A 20,469-nucleotide genomic window follows, 5' to 3' on the forward strand; every position below is an offset into this window, starting at 1 on the left:
ACAATAAAATAGCAAGACCCTGCCGCATAGGCTTACATTCTAATAAAATCATAAGAAAACAATAAGGAGGGGAAGAGAATGCACCAAACAGGCACAGGGGAGAGTAAAACTAACAGTATAAAAGTCAGAGCAAAATCAAGTTTTAAAAGCTTTAGGAAAAAGAAAAGTTTTTAGCTGAGCTTTAAAAGCTGCGATGGAACTTGTAGTTCTCAAATGTTCTGGAAGAGCGTTCCAGGCGTAAGGGGCAGCTGAAGAAAATGGACGAAGCCGAGCAAGGGAAGTAGAGACCCTTGGGCAGGCGAGAAACATGGCATCAGAGGAGCAAAGAGCACGAGCGGGGCAGTGGTGTGAGATGAGAGAGGAAAGACAGGAAGGAGCTAGACAGTGAAAAGCTTTGTAGGTCAACAGGAGAAGTTTATATTGGATTCTGGAGTGAATTGGAAGCCAATGAAGAGATTTCAGAAGTGGAGTAACATGGTCAGAGCGGCGAGCCAAGAAGATGATCTTAGCAGCAGAGTGATGAACGGAAACCAATGAACTGATGTGAGAAGAAGGAAGGCCTTCTTCTTTATCTGCTCCAAGGCGATTCAGAAAACTCCAGGTCACAGGGAGCCGTTTTGATCACGGTGACGCCTCCGCCGGGGTGACGGGTTTGCATGTTGCCGAAACGCCTGTGTGAGAAAAAGAAGAAACGGGTAAAGGACAGGGCGAGGGGGGGGGCATGATGCATTTTGATGGCGCAAAGCAAGAGCGTGGAGCCCAATAATAATAATAATAATAATAATAATAATAATAATAATAATAATAATAATAATTTATTTCTTACCTGCCTCTCCGATTGGATCGAGGCGGGGAACAAGAGCAAGCATAAAATACTGATTAAAAACATAGCATGTTAAAAAACATCCTAAAAGCATCCTAAAATTCCACTGGATAGGCCTGCCGGAAGAGATCAGTCTTGATAGCTTTCTTGAATGCTAAAAGACAAGTTGACGAGTCTCCTCCGGCAGGCCATTCCACAGTCTGGGAAATAAATAAGCAATATCAGAGGGTTATAGTATTAGTAACGATGTATTAGTTTTATACGTTTTTAATGAGTTTTATGTATTTTATGGTGTTTTGTATTTGGTGCTATTCCCCGCCTCGATCCAGAGGGAGAGGCGGGTAGTAAATAAATAAATAAATATTATATCTTTCTCGCTCATGGGGGTTTTTCTAGACAGACATGCCGGGCTTTGCCAGTCTGATTCCGGAATTTCCTGACTATTGAATGCGTTTTAAGGATGACTGCTCGTCTGATGAACCTTATAGTCTAAAACTGAATTGTTGGGAACGTAAGAATGGCAGTGTGATTTCAGTTTTAATCCAGAAGGAAGAGTGGGTCTCTTGGGACGCGCCAATAAGGATGATGGCCAGGGTCGGTAATGAGAAAGCTATGGCTCATTGAAAGACGATGGTCTCCTACCTCCAAGCATTGAGCTCCAAGTCAAAGGCTTCCACGGTGGACACATGGACCATGCCGTCATATCCCCCGATGGCCAAGAGGTAGCCGTTGGCAGCAACAAGGCTCACCTGTATAATTTAAGTGGGGGGTGAGGAGGAAGAGATATTACAGAGTTCTCGTGTTCACCATTGGCCACATAGAAAATGCTTTCCAGAGATGATGTACCATGGTTTGGGCATAGGTTGGAACCAGGTTACAATAAATTCCTCAAACTTCAACATTTGCCTTAGTCGTCTGCTCTGTGTTAGCCACACCTTTGCACACCATCCCTGTAACTTGAAACCAGATTGCAATTTCCAGTGTCTTAGCAATTCAGTATGCGTCTGCTGCTAGCAGAAACACTCACACAAATCTTTATGGAGTATAGAACTGTGGGCGTCTGGTAAAACCAACAGCGAAGCTAGATCGGATAATTATATCTGAGACTTCACTGAAAATAAGCTACGTTGTTTAGGTGTTGACACCAGTTGCTTTTCATGTGATCGTACGTAAACTGCCCAGGGAGCTTCAGCCACGGGGTGGTATAGAATGAGGAGGAAGAGGAGAAGGAGGAGAAAAAGAGCCACAAACTTTGATCACTGCATTTACATTCGGCTTTTCTACACAAGGCTTTTAACCCACACACCTTTACCAAGGCTTCTGCTTCCAGATACATTGTGGGATTAAGATAGGCTCCTTTACACATGTTCTTGAGGGGGGGGGGGTTCTTTCTCTATGTTCCATTATACAACCAATAGGTGGTGCTGTGGTATAGCAGAATTGCGCAAATACAGCAGAGTTCTATAATGCCATTCAGAAAAATACCAGACTTCCCTTGTTAGGAGTGGGGGGAAACTGTGATAATGATTGCAAAGCACTGGAGAGGATCTGGAGGAGGATAACGTCATGTAAAAGACCTGCAAACTACTCTGAGTGAGAAATCACAATAAAAGCTTCTTGTAGAAAGGCTCATTGAATAATAATTTAGGCGGAAATCCTCAAACTTCATTGCATTGTAAAGAGGGGGGAGGTTACTTCTGAATAGGTATGCACGCTGTTGTGCTGTTAATCATAGATCAAATGTACACCCAAACTCTCAGCAGAGTTCCTAACAAGCAAAGAAAAAGAACTTCAGGTGCTCAAGATACCTTAAGTGCTTTAAAACAGAAATTTTTTAAATGAGGCTTTCTAGCAGTTTGTACCCCAAGACAGCAAATAGTTTCATTTTAAAATGGAAACAACCACGACAGCGTTTATACTGCAGACAACAGATAATGCTCAGCTTACATCACTGTCCTTTTCCCTTTTAAATCTGGCTTTTCCACCATAATGACGAGCCTTGAACTTATTTTTGATGCCATTTTAAAGTGAATACTGCCAGTGAATACTGGAGTTGTGAGTTGTAATCATTCACAACTCCAAATTTGATTGAGATGAAATTTTAAAGACGGCCTTTTCTTTTTAACAAAGAATAGGAGTTTGTTGTTGCTGACTTATAGTTTAGTTAGGGTGACCATATGAAAAGGAGGACAGGGCTCCTGTATCTTTAACAGTTGTATTGAAAAAGGAATTTCAGCAGGTGTCATTTGTATATATGAGAACCTGGTGAAATTCCCTCTTCATCACAACAGTTAAAGCTGCAGGAGCTCTACTAGAGTAACCAGATTTAAAAGAGGGCAGGGCACCTGCAGCTTTAACTTTTGTGACAAGAGGAAATTTCACCAGGTTCTCCATATATACAAACGACACCTGCTGAAATTCCTTTTTCAATACAACTGTTAAAGATACAGGAGCCCTGTCCTCCTTTTCATATGGTCACCCTAAAGTTTAGTAATCTGCTGTTGACTGATTTTGCTGTCCTGAACGCTCCTCTAAAAGGATTGCCTTCATTGAGGTTTCATGATGTGTGAACATCAAGTTACAAGCCAGAACACTGGAACACTAAATCAGCCACAGCCCTTCAGAACAGCCCAACCGTGTTACCGTGACATGACTCTGGGTGAGTTCGCACAGCGTAGCGGTGGCCTAATACCTGACTCCTCCTTGACTTCATGGGCGTGACGGCAGACCATTCGTTGGCAAGAGGATCAAATCGCTCAGCGCTGCACAGCTCGGTGAAGTCATCCCGACCGCCGACCGCATAGATCTTCCCTTGAAAAGTAGCACATCCCAGATTCTCCCGACAGTTCCGTAAAGGACAGCAAGGAGTCCATCTATCTTCCATGGGATTGTAACGCTCCACTGGGATAGGCAACAAAATAGAAGACACTGGCTGTAATCCAAAACTTCAGGTGTGCTCCAGTCCACGTGTGGAGTTCCACCATGAATGGTAACAGAGTTGGCTTCATTACCTTTTTGAATGTTTTTCTATGTTCAATACACATGTTTTTATATTAAACATACAACACAACTATTAAAGATACAGGAGCTCTGTCTTCTTTTTCCTATGGACACCCTACTATATGGGATGGAGAGCAAACAGTTATGATAAAGTTTTCATGGGGAAAGAGGCTGTGAGGAGGGACTGAAAGAGAAGTCAGAGGAGGGCAACGAGGATGATCAGAGGTTTGGAAACAATGCCCTATGAAGAGAGACTGAAAGAATTGGGCATGTTTAGCCTGGAGAAGAGAAGATTGAGGAGAGACATGATATCACTCTTCAGGTTGTCACACAGAGGAGGGCCAGGATCTCTTCTCAATCATCCCAGAGTGCAGGACACGGAATAATGGGCTCAAGTTACAGGAAGCCAGATTCCGGCTGGACATCAGAAAAAACTTCCTGACTGTTAGAGCAGTACGACAATGGAACCAGTTACCTAAGGCAGTTGTGGGCTCTCCCACACTGGAGGCATTCAAGAGGCAGCTGGATAGCCATCTGTCAGGGATGCTTTAAAGTGGATTCCTGCATTGAGCAGGGGGTTGATGGCCTTATAGGCTCCTTCCAATGCTACTATTCTATGATTCTAAGTAAGAGAGGTGACATTACATAGATATGGGGGGGGGCATTATGGGCAGGACAGAGAAGTGGGAGTTAAAAACAGGATCTCAGAACATATTGCCTTTCTACACTGCTTTACAGAGGAAGAGCAGCCTATAAAATTCAAAATATAAAATCAATAACAAATTAAGAGGGAGGGAGCCATTTCTCCTTGAGGTTTTCAGACCAGGTCGGGTCCACGAACAGACCTTCCCAGTACCTGAATATAATGGAGAATGGCCATCAGATCCGCCAACAGCATACAGGTAGCCATCCAGCACCGCCAAACCTAGGCCTCTCCGGCAACGATTCATGGGCGCCATCTTGCGCCATCGGTTGACCAGAGGGTCGTATCTAGAGGAAAATGTACAATTGTGAAAAAAAGCATACTCACATTAGAATCAGTGTTTCAATTGCTCTGCCCACTGGATGTTACGAAGGCCGTTCATGCCTTCGTAACATCCAGATCAGTGCGAAAAGCTTTATTAAAATTAGTTGAGTCACACACAAAAGGTTCTGTCATTATAAGCCTCAAAATTCCACTTATAAAAAAGATACCTGTAGAGTTAATAACTTGAAACTTGGTACCCATAATTTACCTGATGAGGTCTACAATCATGCCAAGTTTCGAACTGATCCAATCCAAGTTGCCAAAGAAACAGGAAATTAAGAAAAATGTGCTCAATAAACAAAGTGAATGAACGGCCGTCAAGGCATGGCACCAACACAGAGAGAGGACATGCCTTGGACGCCACTTACCTCTCCACGGTGTCGACGCACAACAGCCCATCATAACCACCAACACAGTACAGGAAGCCGCCCAGCTCTGCTACAGCCACGTCTTGCTTGGGTTCACTCAGCGGAGCCACATCCTTCTTCCACTCATGGAATTCAGGATTGTACCTTCGGGGGCAGGTAGGGATGGGCACATCCATCAGTTCCTCATTTAACTAATCTTAAATTCAGTTCACCCCAAAAACTGAGGAATTGGGAAAAAAGAATTTCTTATGGAAATCCATACACAGTTTTGTGTGCCTTTCTCCTTATAGATGTGTTTTTATGCAATTTTGCCCAATATACACTTTTTTTTTTGCAAGCAATTTCCACAACATAATGCATTTTTGGACATTCTTTTCATGAACATCCACCTTTTGTATGCGTTGTTTGATTGGGGAAGTCCGTTGCAAATTGTGCAGATGTGTGTGAATTTTGAAAGGTAACTGAGTTTCGGTTCAAAAGTGAAAAATTAGGTATATCCGCATTAAAGGCAGCGATAGGTGAACTTACCCAGAATCAATTTGTTATTTACATAAGAAGGAATCACCTCATCCCCATGAGCTCAGACGATCTCTCGTTTAAGATGAAATCTCATTCCGTGTAGACAGCTGTCATTTGTGATTGGGATGACATCACCTGCCACCATGTCATGTGACCCCTTTCTGATTGGTTTTTATCACGTGGCCTGCCTATGTGATGATGTCTTGTGCATAGGCATGCACAAAGGGAGTGCCAGGTGTACCCAGAGTAGGACAAACCGATGAATTACAAAATCCGGTGGCGTCGCATGTCAAAATGTGAACCAAACAAATGTCTGCTCTATGCCTAGTGGTGGGAGACAGAAGTTGGAAACCAGTTCCGGCATCAGAAGCTGCTGAGGCCATCAAAGAGAATGCGCGTGCCATGTAAGGGCGAAATGCTGATAGAATCATAGAATAATAGAGTTGGAAGGGGCCTATAAGGCCATCGAGTCCAACCCCCTGCTCAATGCAGGAATCCACCCTAAAGCATACCTGACAGATGGTTGTCCAGCTGCCTCTTGAAGGCCTCTAGTGTGGGAGAGCCCACAACCTCCCTAGGTAACTGATTCCATTGTCGTACTGCTCTAACAGTCAGGAATTTTTTCCTGATGTCCAGCTGGAAGCTGGCTTCCTTTAACTTGAGCCCGTTATTCAGTGTCCTGCACTCTGGGAGGATCGAGAAGAGATCCTGGCCCTCCTCTGTGTGACAACCTTTCAAGTATTTGAAGAGTGCTATCATGTCTCCCCTCAATCTTCTCCTCTCCAGGCTAAACATGCCCAGTTCTTTCAGTCTCTCTTCATAGGGCTTTGTTTCCAGACCCCTGATCATCCTGGTTGCCCTCCTCTGAACACGCTCCAGCTTGTCTGTGTCCTTCTTGAATTGTGGAGCCCAGAACTGGACGCAATACGCTAGATGAGGCCTAACCAGGGCTGAATAGAGAGGAACCAGGACCTCACGTGATTTGGAAGCTATACTTCTATGCTTCTATACTTCGATGCCCGAGAGGGGCTCCATTTAGCCAGGAAGCTCACGTCACCGCCAGAAATAATCATTTAAAACCCCAGCCAGCCTTTGGGCTCACATCACTGGGCGCTGGGCTAGTCTGGCATGGGACTCTTTCGGAATGGGGGCAGCCAGCTTTAAGGAGCAAACCAGCTTGGCTCAAAATACAGCATGACACATCCCTTGTCACATGCTCGTGCTCTCTTAATTAAGCATATATTGAGTCAGGGTTTCTCCCACACCACCACCACCCTCCTATAACTGCAACCCTTGTGGAATGAGCTGGAGATGTCATGCTTGTCATGAACAAGGAATACAGCAAGGACTGGGCTGTCACTAAGACGGAGCAGTAATAACGTGCATGCTAAAGAGATTCAGGGGAGGCCAAGACAATATGGAGAGACCCTAGCAGATGCCTGGCCTTAAGAACGTAGGAAGAGCCCTGCTGGATCAGACCAAGGGTCCATCTAGTCTAACACTCGGTTCACACAGTGGCCAACCAGCCATCGACCAGGGATGAACAAGCAGGACATGGTGCAACAGCACCCTCCCACCCATGTTCCCCAGCAACTGGTGCACACTGGCTTACTGCCTCAGATACGGGAGATAGCACACAACCATCAGGGCTAGTAGCCATGGACAGCCTTCTCTTCTATTGACCTTCATAGCTCAGCAAGGGTTTGAACTCAGGACTGTTCTTCTTCCATAGACTGATGCCCGAAACCAGGACTTAATTCTGCAAATAGCATTCCATATGAACCTGATCACTTTTAAAGATCTGCCTTAGAGACCCTGTTCCAGGCGCCACCAGTACCTTCAGGAGCACCCCAACTGTGGAATGCCCTCCCCTTGGAGGCCCAACTGGCGCCAACATTGATTGCATTTCGACGCCAAGTAAAAACATGGCTTTTTAACAAAGCCTTTGATGGTTAAACTCACTGGGACATTGTTTTAACTGCTTTTACTGCTTTTAAATTATATATCGTTTTAACTTGGATCATGGTTTAATTTGTTTTTAACTGTGCATATTTATTGTTTTATACTGTATGTTTTATCTGCACGCCGCTCTGAGATCTTAATGATATAGGGCGGGATAGAAATGTTTTAAATAAATAATAAATAATAAATTGGGTGGTGATTGATCGGTAGGGCCTTCTCAGCGCTGGCCCTCATTTATCAGAGACCCTTCCCAGCTTTCTAAATGCTGATGCTGCAGGAGACACGGCAACTGTCGCTTCTATTTCCCATTCTGTCCCAGGCCCTCATTGATATAAAATCTTAGAGTTGGAAGGTGTCTTAGAGGTCATCTAATCCAGCCCCCCGTGCTCAATGCATGATGCCTTAACATTCATACGCATGTATTTACATACTTGATACTTGAGAGAGCGCCTCTCCTTATATATGCCTGCCCAAGACCTTAGATCTGTTGGAGGAGCCCTTCTCTGCATCCCACCAATGCAACATATACGTTATGATGGGACCAGGGAGAGGGCCTTCTCTGTGGTGGCCCCCCGACCGTGGAATGCCCTCCCCTTGGAGGCCCGATTGGCACTAACATTGATTGCATTTTGATGCCAAGTAAAAACATGGCTTTTTAACAAAGCCTTTGATGGTTAAACTCACTGGCACATTGTTTTAACTGTTTTAACTGCATCTATTGCTTTTAAATTATATATTGTTTTAACTTGGATTATGGTTTAATTTGTTTTTAACTGTGTATATTTATTGTTTTATACTGTATGTTTTTATCTGCATGCCGCCCTGAGATCTTAGTGATATAGGGCGGGATATAAATATTTTAAATAAATAAATGTATGCACACTAGACAAGCTACATCCACTCCCCACCCTAAAGTTTAACATTTGAGGGGGCCCAGAAGGGAGCTGAACTCTGAGGAATGACAAAGATTGGAACAGGCTTCCCCCAAAACTGTGATTTATGGAGAGGCCAGTCCCAGAAAACAGAGACAGTTGCATAGAAGAGAAATAATATTACACCAGAAGCAGAGAGGTGGATTTAGCAAATCAGCCAGAGATTGGGGCGGGGTTGAAGGGAGGCTTATAAACTCGACCTCATTTCTATAAAATGAGAGGTGTTCTTTTTTTAAAGTACAGATTGTTAAGCGGCTGTTGCCATGCCAACAGCTCAGCTTTCCCGCAGGCTGTTACTCACACCTTAACTTGTGACATGTCACCACCAAGCAAGAAGCCAGTTCACAAGGTTGTCACAAGTAAACGTTTGCCACAGCAAAGCGCGAGGAAGGAAATGGAGCATCCTTCAGGATTCTTTTTTTTAAAGAGAGTGGAAGAGAGTCTCATTTGAGTCCGCATTATTGACATGAGCACAAAGACATCTCAGAAAGGTGAACGGAGTTCATGGGACAGCTCAATATAGCTGGGAAGAAGGAGGACTTCCAAGAATCGAAGAAATGGACCCAGAAGCTGAACTGATCGAGGACAGCCGAGAAGAACTTAGCCACCAAAGACAAAAAGCAGCTGTTTGAAGGAAGGGACTCAAATCTCAGCAGCTTCTGCGAACTCCCTCTCAATAATATTTCTTTTGACGTTGTGGGAATTTTGAAGTGGAATCTTTCCCAAACAGCTCTGGGAAATAGGAAGCGTTGGATGGCTAGGGCCAAGAGGACCCACATATCCTACGTGATGCTGTCCCATGTGATGAGGTGCCGTGGTTACAGGTTGGAGTGGTTGCGTAAGTCCCAACACTGACAAACAGCGTCTCAGACTAACCTCCTGACAACGGGCAGAAATTCAAGAGGTGTAGCTTTGGGACCAGGTTACAGCCTGCACTCATATGAACCTGCCAGGGTCCTGCTCGTGGGCCCACCACTGAACTACACGATAGGCTAAACTGGTTTGAGGTTACCCAGTAAGGTTTGTGCATGGACAGGGTTTATGAACCAGATCTCTGTGGTCTAAACTCAGCACTCCTTTCTCTTTAAAAAAAAAATGAGGAAGAAAATTGTGCCCACATCGTTAATGCCACAACTATCTGGACCTTCCTAAGGGGAGATATTTATGTCCCCAACTCCCTGCTTCTGGAAACATAAACCTATTTGTATCGTCTTGCTATGCACATAATATTTTTACGGTCGCTCAAGTATTTCAGTCCCATCTCATGTTTCTGATGGAGAAGACCTGGCAGGATGGCTCAGGGCTCATCTACACCAAGCAGGATATTCCACTACAAAAGCGGTATATAAAAGGCAGGAGCCACACTACTGCTTTATAGCGGTATTGAAGTGCATTGACAACTATTGGGACCCATGGCACAGACCATATACTGCTTTCATATCACTTTCATAGTGCTATATCCTGCTTGGTGTAGATGTGTCATTGGGCCCCAACAGTTGTCAGTGCACTTCAGTACCACTATAAAGCACTAGTGTGGCTCCTGCAGTGCACTTTAATACCACTATAAAGCAGTCGTGTGGCTCCTGCCTTTTATATACCACTTTCATAGTGGAATACCCTGCTTGGTGTAGATGAGCCCTCAGAGCTGACAAATTTGCAGAACTTGCGCAAAGAATGACCCTGGAATTTCCAAGACCACTTTCTAGGTGAAGATTTCTCATCTCTGCCTTCAGCCTCAATGTATTGGGGTAGTAGTTACTGTTACTGCCATGCAAAATTAGCCAGCGACCTTTTCTTCTGTTGGTTTGCTTATTTAGCTTAATAACACATCTTAATTACCCACATGTTTAGTTTTTAACGGCTTTTAATGCTTTATGTGTGTAGGTTCTATGTTTTAGAATTTTTAATTTTGTATACTTGTTTTTATCTTAATTTTTTAGAATTTCTGTAAACCGCCCAGAGAGCCCTGGCTGTGGGGACGGTATATAAGTGTAAATAATAATAATAATAATAATAATAATAATAATAATAATAATAATAATAATAATAATAATAATAGCAGATGCTTTTTTAAATTGACATTGAAGGCTAAAGGTTGCTTGCTTAATTGCATATTGAAGGCTACTCCTTACGGGACACACTATACCAGCTTGTTACAGTGACATGGCCTGTGATTCTATTTAAATTATAGTTGTGATTTCTAAACCTGCATCTATTTGTATAAATTAGCATTGACAAATCAGATATAAATCTGAGTCCTCTTTCTTTGGTGATCGCCTCCTTTTTCAAGGCGAAACATCTAAGCTGCCACCATTGCTGATACAAATGACATCCAGAAACAGCCCAACATCAGGGGGTTTTTTTTAGTGTGCAGTTGGACACAAAATGTGCAGTTGGGAAAAATGTGTAGTTGGGGGGGAAATGTGCAGTTGGGGAAAAAATGTGCAGTTAATATGTGCAGATAATATGCAATTGAAAAAAGTGGTGAAAAAAAATAAGACGTGTGCTACGTGTATGTGTTTATTAAGAACTTAACAATAGACAAAGTCAAGGATGGCATGTAACACAAATTATATAAGGATGCAGGTGAAAGAGCCCTTGATGGTGTGACTGATGTTGTTGGGTCCTGTGACAGTGTTGCCTGCATAGATGTGGGGGAAGAGTTGGCACTTGGGTCTATGGCATGGTCTGGTCCCTCTGTCTGTGTCTCTGTCCTGTGTACTGTTTCTGGTTAGCATCTGCTTCAGGTTGGGAGGTGGTCTGCAGGCCAGGACTGCTCTGCCTCCCGAGAGAGAAGTATCTGTGCTGATGGGTTGGAGTTCACTGATGATCCGTTGCAGTGGTTTCAATTGGAGGCTATAGGTGACCACCAGTGGTGTACTTCCCTTGGTCTGTCGTCCTTCCTGGGTATCCGTATGACCCTGTCAACCTTTACGTTCAAAGAGCTACTAGAGTTGGTGATAATCTGTCCAGTTGTGAAAGAGAAATAATGTGTTTGGCTTGGGTGGGGGCGGTGTGTGTGTGTGAGAGAGACTGACAGGGCATTTGTGCAGTTGGAAAATTTGCTTTGAAAAAAAACTCTGCCCAACGTGAGGTCTGGGACAGCGTTCCCCCCTCTGGAGATATAGAGTTACCTCTCGACACTGCTGAGGCACACCACACCATCATGGCCGCCCACTGCATAGATGGAGCCATTGAAAGAAGCAACCCCGATGCCGCTGCATTGCCTTGAGGAAGAGCCCAGAACTTTCCACTCATGGTCCAGGGGGTTGTAACACTCCACGCCACTGACGTTGCCATTGGGGCTCAATCCTCCAACTACAAAACGAGAGAAAAGAGGGGGAAATTGAACCAATCCAGCCAGCTCCAGAGGGAGCGGACAAGCGTACAGAGGTTACTGTACTCCTCACTCCTCTTGCCACCCACTAGCTCAGAAGCAACAGGTCAACAGGAAGCAATCAGCAGCAGGCTACGGACCCCCCCAACTTAGGGGGCTTAGCAGGGCCCCACTTGACATTGGGGGGGGGTGTTTTTAAGGAGTTATTTTGAAATGTTGCCTTCCAGTCATGGACTCACTAAGGGGAACCCAACCCTGTTATCGGTTTGTTCATCCCTGCCAGGAAGTATTCCAAATACGTTTTTAAGAATGTAAGAACATCAGAAGTGCTCTGCTGGATCAGACCAAGGGTCCATCTAGTCCAGCACTGTGTTCACACAGTGGCCAACCAGCCATCGGCCAGGGATGGACAAGCAGGACATGGTGCAACAGCACCCTTCCGCCCATGTTCCCCAGCAACTGGTGCACACAGGCTTAATGCCTCAAATACTGGAGATAGCGCACAACCATCAGGGCTAGTAGCCATGGATAGCCTTCTCCTCCAGGAATTTATCCAACCCCCCTTTTAAAGCCATCCACATTGGTGGCCAGCACGCCATCTTGTGGTAGCGAGTTCCATAATTTTCTGTACAATTTTCTGTACAAAGAACTCATAAGACGATTTCCCCCCAACGTGATTGCAACTTCTATTTCAAGTTGTTGTTTTGATAAATATATATATTCTTTGTCTCAGGTGTTTTAACTATGTTAGGGTATTTTAAACATGTGTAATGTTTTAATAATTTCTCTGCCTTCAGCATAATGATTTAATGGTTGTGTTTTTGCTGTCTTAATGATGTCTGCTACTGTCTCTCCTTGGGTCTGTGACCATATAATAAATGATGATGGTGACTCACTAAAGGGGACGCTACAGGAAAGAGACACACGTTGCTGAGAATGAACTGCCAGCTCTTCTCCCTCTCTCCTCTTTAAAGCACTAATAGATTTTCCTCATTAGTGGCTCTAACTTCCAAGAGACAGACGTGAACTTCCTGGTGACTGCCAGCCAGCCAGCCTGAAAAGCCTCATCTTCCCTGGCAGCTAGGAAGTTTCTGAGCTGAAGTCATTATCAACCGAAGGAGCTTTGCCTAGCTATGCAGGAAAGATTGCCCATTTAATTGGGGTTTGGGGGCAAGATCTTTGGCTGCAATTGGGCTGGGATCCTTGATCAGATCTTCAAAACGTAATGGAGGAAGGACATGCCCTTTCCATGTAGCACTGGGCAGAAAAATTCTTCTGCATTTCCCCACTTTCGTTTTCTTTCCTCTTTTGCAACCCCTCTCATTCAATTTGACAGTGGAAAAACTGCTTTCGGGAGGCGGAATCTCAAGCAACACATTTAAGTGAAATTCTTGTGGGAGTCTCGCATAGCGCAGAGTGGTAAGCGGCAGTTACTGCAGCCGAAACTCTCCCCACGGCCTGAGTTCAATCCCAGCGGAAGCTGGTCCTCAGGCAGCCGACTCAGCCTTCCATCCTTCCGAGGTCGGTAAAATGAGTACCCAGCTAGCTGGGGGAAAGGTAACCGCGACTGGGGAAGGCAATGGCAAACCACCCCACTACAAAGTCTGCCAAGAAAACATCAGCGAAAGCAGGCGTCCCTCTAGGAGTCAGCAATGACTCAAGTGCTTTCCACAAGAGGTTCCTTTCCTTTCCCTTTCTTGTGGGAGTTGTGTTCTACTTTCTATTACATCTCTCCCCATAGCTCTGCGGCCTCCCTGGCTGCCCACACTTCCTGATCTAATAAAAGCCCCGTGGGAGTGAGCTAACGTATGACAGCCTTCTCCAACTGGGCGCCCTCCAGATGAGCTGGACTACAAATCCTGCCATCCCATTATCCCCAATTGCTCTTCTGGCTGGGACGGTGGGAGTTGCAACACATCTGGAGGGCACCACGTTGGGGAAGGTTGCCTTACAGCCGTCTTCCCCCTGCACTTGAGTTGAAGCATCGGAAGCCAGCAAGACTGCAGACTTTCGCCGAGATGACTGTACCACGGAAGAGTTGTGCAGAGATCACTGTACCATGAAAGTCAGGACACAAACCGCTCATCGGAAGAAACCCACACCCACATAAATAAGGTAGCTTCCCTTGTCCCAGTACAGGATCTCACCCAGTCCCAGCAGGACAAAGATTTTGCAACAGCAAAGTCTAACTTTCAATATACGGATGGCCATGGATGTGTCAGGCCTTCTCTTTTATTCCCCTCCCGCTGTTCACAACCGCTTCCCATTCCTAAATTAGCAGGGATGGATTGCAAGAAGATATGGAGAAAACATGGATGTGACGAAACAGCTGCTATGAGTAGAAGAAATTTACGAGAGATACTAAAGCCGACTGCCTACCTACTTGGCCTATTTTCATAAAATCACTTCTATGTTTGGTAAGACAACAAATTGCTTTCCTTACGCAACAACATGTCCTGTCCTCGTTCCGCGGAATAATATCCATTCTAGCAGATACTCCCGGCGTTGCTCGGGTCCCTGAATAATTGTCGCTGATGCTGCTCCTCACTGCTCTCTCCAGGACCAAGATCGCCGAGGGATGGAGGGAAGCAGTTCTCAGTGGACGCGGGCAGCTCTGAGCAAGGCATTCTGGGATGTGTAGCCATTTCAGAGGTGTCAGGCAATCGCCCACATGGCCGCACGCGATCCCTCGAGATCTCTGAAACGCCTACGCCTCCCAGCACGTCTCCGGCAGTATGCAGGCATCCCCCCATCCTTTGAGAGGTGTTTTCTCAACAGTTGCTGGGAGCTGCGTCGCGTAAACCCCGCAGGAAAACCAGTGACCAAACCATGATGATGGCATGAAAAAAACGCCCATACAGAAAACAAACAGTGGAAACAACAGCCTGTTATACTTACTAGCATAAAGCAGTTCAACTGGAGGTCCTCTTTTGAGAGGCGCATATTTGGCCCTCCAGCTAACCGGCTTCCGCTTCGGTTCAATCCGTTCCCTGCAACAAAATCATGCAATTATTGCGATCCTCATCATGCCTCCGAAAGCAAGCAAGCCGTTCTTCTATTCCGGAGAAGTTTTAAGTTGCAGATTTAGAAACTTGGTTTCGAACCTCCAACTTAGATTACTGCAATGCGCTCTACGTAGGGCTGCCTTTGAAGATGGTTCGGAAGCTGCAGCTCGTGCAAAATGCAGCGGCCAGATTGATTTCGGGAACCAGAAGGTTTGACCATATAACACCTGCTCTGGTCCGCTCGCACTGGCTGCCTGTATGTTTCCGAGCCCAATTCAAGGTGCTGGGTTTGACCTATAAAGCCTTACATGGCTTGGGACCACAATACCTGATGGAACGCCTCTCCCGACGTGAATATACCCGGTCACTACATTCAACATCTAAGGTCCTCCTCCGGGTGCCTACTCCGAGAGAGGCTCGGAGTGTGGCAACGAGGGACAGGGCCTTTTCGGTGGTGGCCCCCAGACTCTGGAACAATCTCCCTGACGAGGCTCACCTGGCGACAACACTGCTATCTTTCCGGCGCCAGGTTAAGACTTTCCTCTTTGCCCAGGCATATGGCGGCACATCTTAATCACCCACATGTTTTGTTTTTTAACGGTTTTTAATGCTTTATGTGTGTATGTTCTGTGTTTTAGAGTTTAAAATTTTGTATGCTCGTTTTTATCTTAATTTTAGAATTTCTGTAAACCGCCCAGAGAGCCCTGGCTATGGGAGCGGTATATAAGTGCAATAAATAAATAAATAAATAAATAAATAAAGCAACAGCACTCACGAAGGGAATGCAACGCAAGAGCGTGTTCATTTGAGCAAGCTTTTCAAAAGGCGACTTCCTGAGCCATCCTGAACCCAAGAGGGAGGCAAGAAAATGTTAGAGCATCTGCAGTGATTCAGACAGGGTAAGGGAGGTTTTAACGGAGTTCTAAAAGAGTTTGAGTTGCATGAAGGGGTGTGATCAGGAACCCACAATGGTTAAAGTAGCATTTCTCAGTCTGGTTCCTACTCAGGGCCGTTCCGGGGACAAAGAACAAGATGGAGCCCACGCGGTTCCATGTACAGAAGCCGACTGGACTCACAGCTCAATCTTGCTTTAATATTAGTGATGGGGTAATCATCACAGCAGTGGGCAGGAGGCTAGTTTAGGGAGAGCAGGGCAGGCTCCGTGGTACACACAGCTCTGTCCTTCCAACACCTCACGGACACTACCCTCACTCCCAGCATCCTCAGCTCATTCTACCTAAAGGGGGGGGAAGCCTCCATTGATTCCATGGGAAAAAGCCTCCGTTGATTCCATTGGGAAAAAGCCTCCATTGATTCCATTGGGAAAAAGCCTCCATTGATTCCATTGGGAAAAAGCCTCCATTGATTCCATTGGAAAAAGCCTCCGTTGGTTCCATTGGAAAAATTCTCCATTGATTCCATTGGGAAAAAGCCTCCATTGATTCCATTGGGAAAAAGCCTCCATTGATTCCATTGGGAAAAAGCCTCCATTGATTCCATTGGGAAAAAGCCTCCATTGATTCCATTGGGAAAAAGCCTCCATTGATTCCATTGGGAAAAAGCCTCCGTTGGTTCCATTGGAAAAATTCTCCATTGATTCCATTGGGAAAAAGCCTCCATTGGTTCTAATGGGAATTTTTTGCTCCCCCCACACTCATAGGTGGAATTAGGGGGTGGGGCAGAATTGAACCTCACTTCCCACAATTCCTCCTATGAGGGGCGGTATTGGGAGCGGCATGCCCAGGGAGGTTTTTTTAAAAAGAAAACATTAGAAAGGGATTTAATATATAGGGAGGAGTGAGCCTCCATTGACTCTAGAGGGGGGGGGGTTCTTTAACCCTCCCAGGAGGTTTAATCCCCTTTTAAACCTCTTTAAAAACCTCCCTGAGCATGCTAGCCCCAACCCCCCACCCTCCAGCACAGGTGAAATTATGGGAGGGGAAGTTTAATCCTTCCCCTATAATACTACCTATGGAAGGGAGTAAAAAAAAACACCTTTCCATTAAAGTTAATGGAGGCTTCTTTTTCTAACCCCTTTTTAAAACTTTTTAAAAAAATCTCACGGGCTGTGGATGGAGTTTTGGAGGAAATTGGGAGGCGTTTAACCCTTCCCCTCCCCAAGTTTTGAGACTGATTGAGACTGACTGTTTTTATACTGTTTTTATGTTTTTTAAATTTTTGTATACTTTTAATGTTTACTATTCTTAATTGTTGTAAACCGCCCAGAGAGCTTCGGCTGTGGGGCGGTATATAAATGTAATTAAATAAATAAATAAATAAATAAATAAATAAATAAATAAATTGGAACCAAACCCAGTTACACTGGACTGATATCCATAATGCCCATACAATTGTTTACACGTACACATATACTCATGATATTATCTGGTGCCCCCTCTGTAAAACAGGGTTGGATCCAGCCATTCGGTTTCTTTAAAATTCTGCACTCACCCTCTTTCTTCATAGATGCCCATCCTCACGCCCCGACGATGCTTCTTGCCCAGTGAGGAAAGCCTGGCCCGTCTAATCTGGATGCAAAGCTGCAGGTTTATATGCCAACGCGGAAGCCAAAAATAGGAATGCCAGACATAGCAGCAGGCTGGAAGCCACTGAGCCATGTGTCAGTGAAATTCCACTCAAGCCATTGTTCCTGACCCAAACCGCAAGCCTCGCTCAGCATCACAAGACACCCGATATCCAAGCAAGAGTGATCTATTCCAGCTCCGAATGTGATAGAAAATTTGCAAGGGAATGTCAAGATCCTCGAGTTAAGTTTTCGTCCCGCCTTTCTAAAAAGCAAAAAACAAACCAACCTCAAGGTGACATACATGAGGTTTCCAAACTATTCCCCATCTAAGAATTAGCCAGCCCCAGGACTGCTTAGCTTCAGCAAGGATGCGATGTCATCCGTCTTGAGACCATGCCAGGCAAGCCCATTGGTCTTCAAGTCAGGGGCTGTCAACCAATCAATCAATCACTTTATTAAGGTCCAAGACCAGCACAACATTAATCCAGCAACAGCAACCATACAAAGCAGTACATATCCTTAGTTCCCATCTCCCAGAGATTTAACAGTCCTCCGAGGTTAATAGGTTATGACGTGTCCTCATAGCCACGTGGCAGAATTTAGCAACCTTATAGGTAACTGAGGGGTTTCTATCGGCAAGGAGGAACTTGGTATAAAATTCTTCGGTGTTACCTGGAAAGTCCTGTAGCAGAGGATGGATTAAGGCTGTCAACTACAGTGGGGAGCCCTAGGCTTCTGCCAGACCGCTGTCCAAACACGGTGGCACTGCTCAGCCCACCACGATGACGCCTTGAACGGGGAGACCCTTCTTCAAACCCCCACCCTTTCTTTTATCAGTTTCTCACAGTTTCTTGCTCAAGGTTGAGACAAGCAGGTGGCCTTCAGGGAGTAGAAGCTCTCCGAAAACTCTACTCTGGGAACACTGACACAGATCTATTTGCACAGATTGTAACATTCCAAAGGCCAAATAGCCCCCAAAGCCTTCCACGCTACTTCTAATTAAATCTTAGCTAAACTACAAGTCCCACGGGCGGGCCTTCTATTCCTGACAAAATGAAACTGGAAGCGCACAGTCTTTGCTGCCTGCTGTGGGTGGCCCAAAGCACTGGGAAGCCCAGCAGCTGTCCCACAGTGCCAGGTGCCAACGCCAAGACTATTTCGCCCACCAGAACGTGGACATATTTATTAAAAGCTTTCCGTGACCTTCATTATTTCTCTGCCTGCGGGCAAAACCCAATGTTCCTGAGTAGTAAAGAAATAATAATAATGCGAGCCGTTTCCAAGACCGAGATGAGAATCATCTCCATAGGATAGGGGAAGCTGGGAGGGAAGAGTAAAAAAAAATGCAGGCCAATCTTCCACTGAGAGACCAGGATTTCGAAGTAAATACATTTAAAACCTTGGGACTCATACATTCAAGGGCATAGGAGAAGCAACAGCTCTTTGAAGTCCTGTAATTGAATTTGGAGAGAATCTCTGTGCTAGAAGGGAACCCGACTAGGCTGTAATCCTGTCGCATGGCGATTGAAACGCATATCCCAGGGGCTTTCTGTTCTAATGTTTGGGAGAAGGGGCACGAAAGTGACCTTCCTGTGCAGAGGCATCGTCTTCATTTGCCTTCCTGGCACTTATATTATTATTTATTTATTTATTGCATTTGTACACCGCCCCATAGCCAAAGCTCTCTGGGCAGTTCACGTAAAACACTTAAAAACAATATACAAAGATTAAAAACCACAAAAACAAGCAATATACACTTGCTTACCACTGCAAAATTGGCCTCCCTCGGATGTCCTTGTTGTACATTTTTATTTTATTGAAATGCTCAGGTATTTCGTTCACTCATAAAATTAGGTACTTTAAACACTTCTAGGCCCAACGTAGACCCACAATGCAGCTGATCACGCAAGTCACATTAAAATTACACAGGGGAAACATATCTTTAAAAAGTCTGTTTAATTTGGCCTTTTCGGTGGTGGCCCCCAGACTATGGAACAATCTCCCTGACGAGGCTCGCCTGGCGTCAACGCTGCTGTCTTTCCGGCGCCAGGTTAAGACTTTCCTCTTTGCCCAGGCATATGGCGGCACATCTTAATCACCCACATGTTTATTTTTAATGGTTTGTAATGCTTTATGTATGTATGTTCTGCGTTTTAGAATTTTAAATTTTGTATACTCATTTCTATCTCAATTTTAGAATTTCTGTAAACTGCCCAGAGAGCTCTAGCTATGGGGGCGGTATATAAATGTAATAAATAAATAAATCTTTATATCCTAACATTCTTTTCGAGGAGGAAAAGCTGGCATACATAGAATCATAGCATTGCAGGGATCACAAGGAGCATCTAGTCCAACCCACTCAACTAGTCCAATTGTGGCTCATCCTATATTTTATCCTTACAACCCTTTGAGGAAGGTTAGGCTGATGGATAGTGATGGGACGAAACTGCATGGGGCTCCAAAGCTGGGGCTCCCTAGCTGGGGCTCCCTATAGTCTGACACTCTAACCCAGGGACAGAGTACCTGTGGCCTTCCAGATATTGTTGGACTCCAACTCCCATCATCAATGACCATAGGCCATGTGGACTGGAGAAGATGGGAGTTGGACTCCATCTTGTTCTGGAAGGCCACAGATTCCTCACTCACAGACTCTAACCTCTACACCAGTTTGGCTCCTTGCCTTCAAGCACCTGATCCTATCCAGTTTTGTTTTTTGTAGAAATAGAATACTCACTATTGTAATTTATTTTCCTATTCTATTGGGTGCCCATCATTATACTTAGATCGCAATAAGCCCCTTGAAATCTAACTAATTGTGCCTCATAAGGTCGGACCAGCCATAACATCCATTGCACGCTCATGACTCATTGACTGTAGCAAAACCATTTCCCTGATACTCCACCAATGCGAAATTCTGTATGTTTTCATTTGCGGAGGATCTGTTTGCTGACATGTACGACAGACGCAAT

General features: G+C 45.0%; 1 protein-coding gene across 1 annotated transcript; it reads right to left on the reverse strand.

The window, feature by feature from the left end:
• Nucleotides 1–568: 568 nt before the first annotated feature.
• On the reverse strand, nucleotides 569–17,492 carry LOC134411255 (kelch-like protein 20). Its single transcript, XM_063144975.1, has 8 exons — nucleotides 17,425–17,492; nucleotides 14,867–14,958; nucleotides 11,766–11,949; nucleotides 5,219–5,362; nucleotides 4,680–4,813; nucleotides 3,516–3,724; nucleotides 1,466–1,572; nucleotides 569–671 (listed from the first exon to the last, which is right to left on the reverse strand). Exons 1-8 carry the CDS (start codon nucleotides 17,445–17,447, stop codon nucleotides 569–571), a joined length of 996 nt encoding a protein of 331 aa, XP_063001045.1. The 5' UTR covers nucleotides 17,448–17,492.
• Nucleotides 17,493–20,469: the final 2,977 nt, after the last annotated feature.

The sequence above is a fragment of the Elgaria multicarinata genome, chromosome 19, assembly GCF_023053635.1.
Source record: "Elgaria multicarinata webbii isolate HBS135686 ecotype San Diego chromosome 19, rElgMul1.1.pri, whole genome shotgun sequence".
Classification (NCBI taxonomy): Eukaryota; Metazoa; Chordata; class Lepidosauria; order Squamata; family Anguidae; genus Elgaria; species Elgaria multicarinata.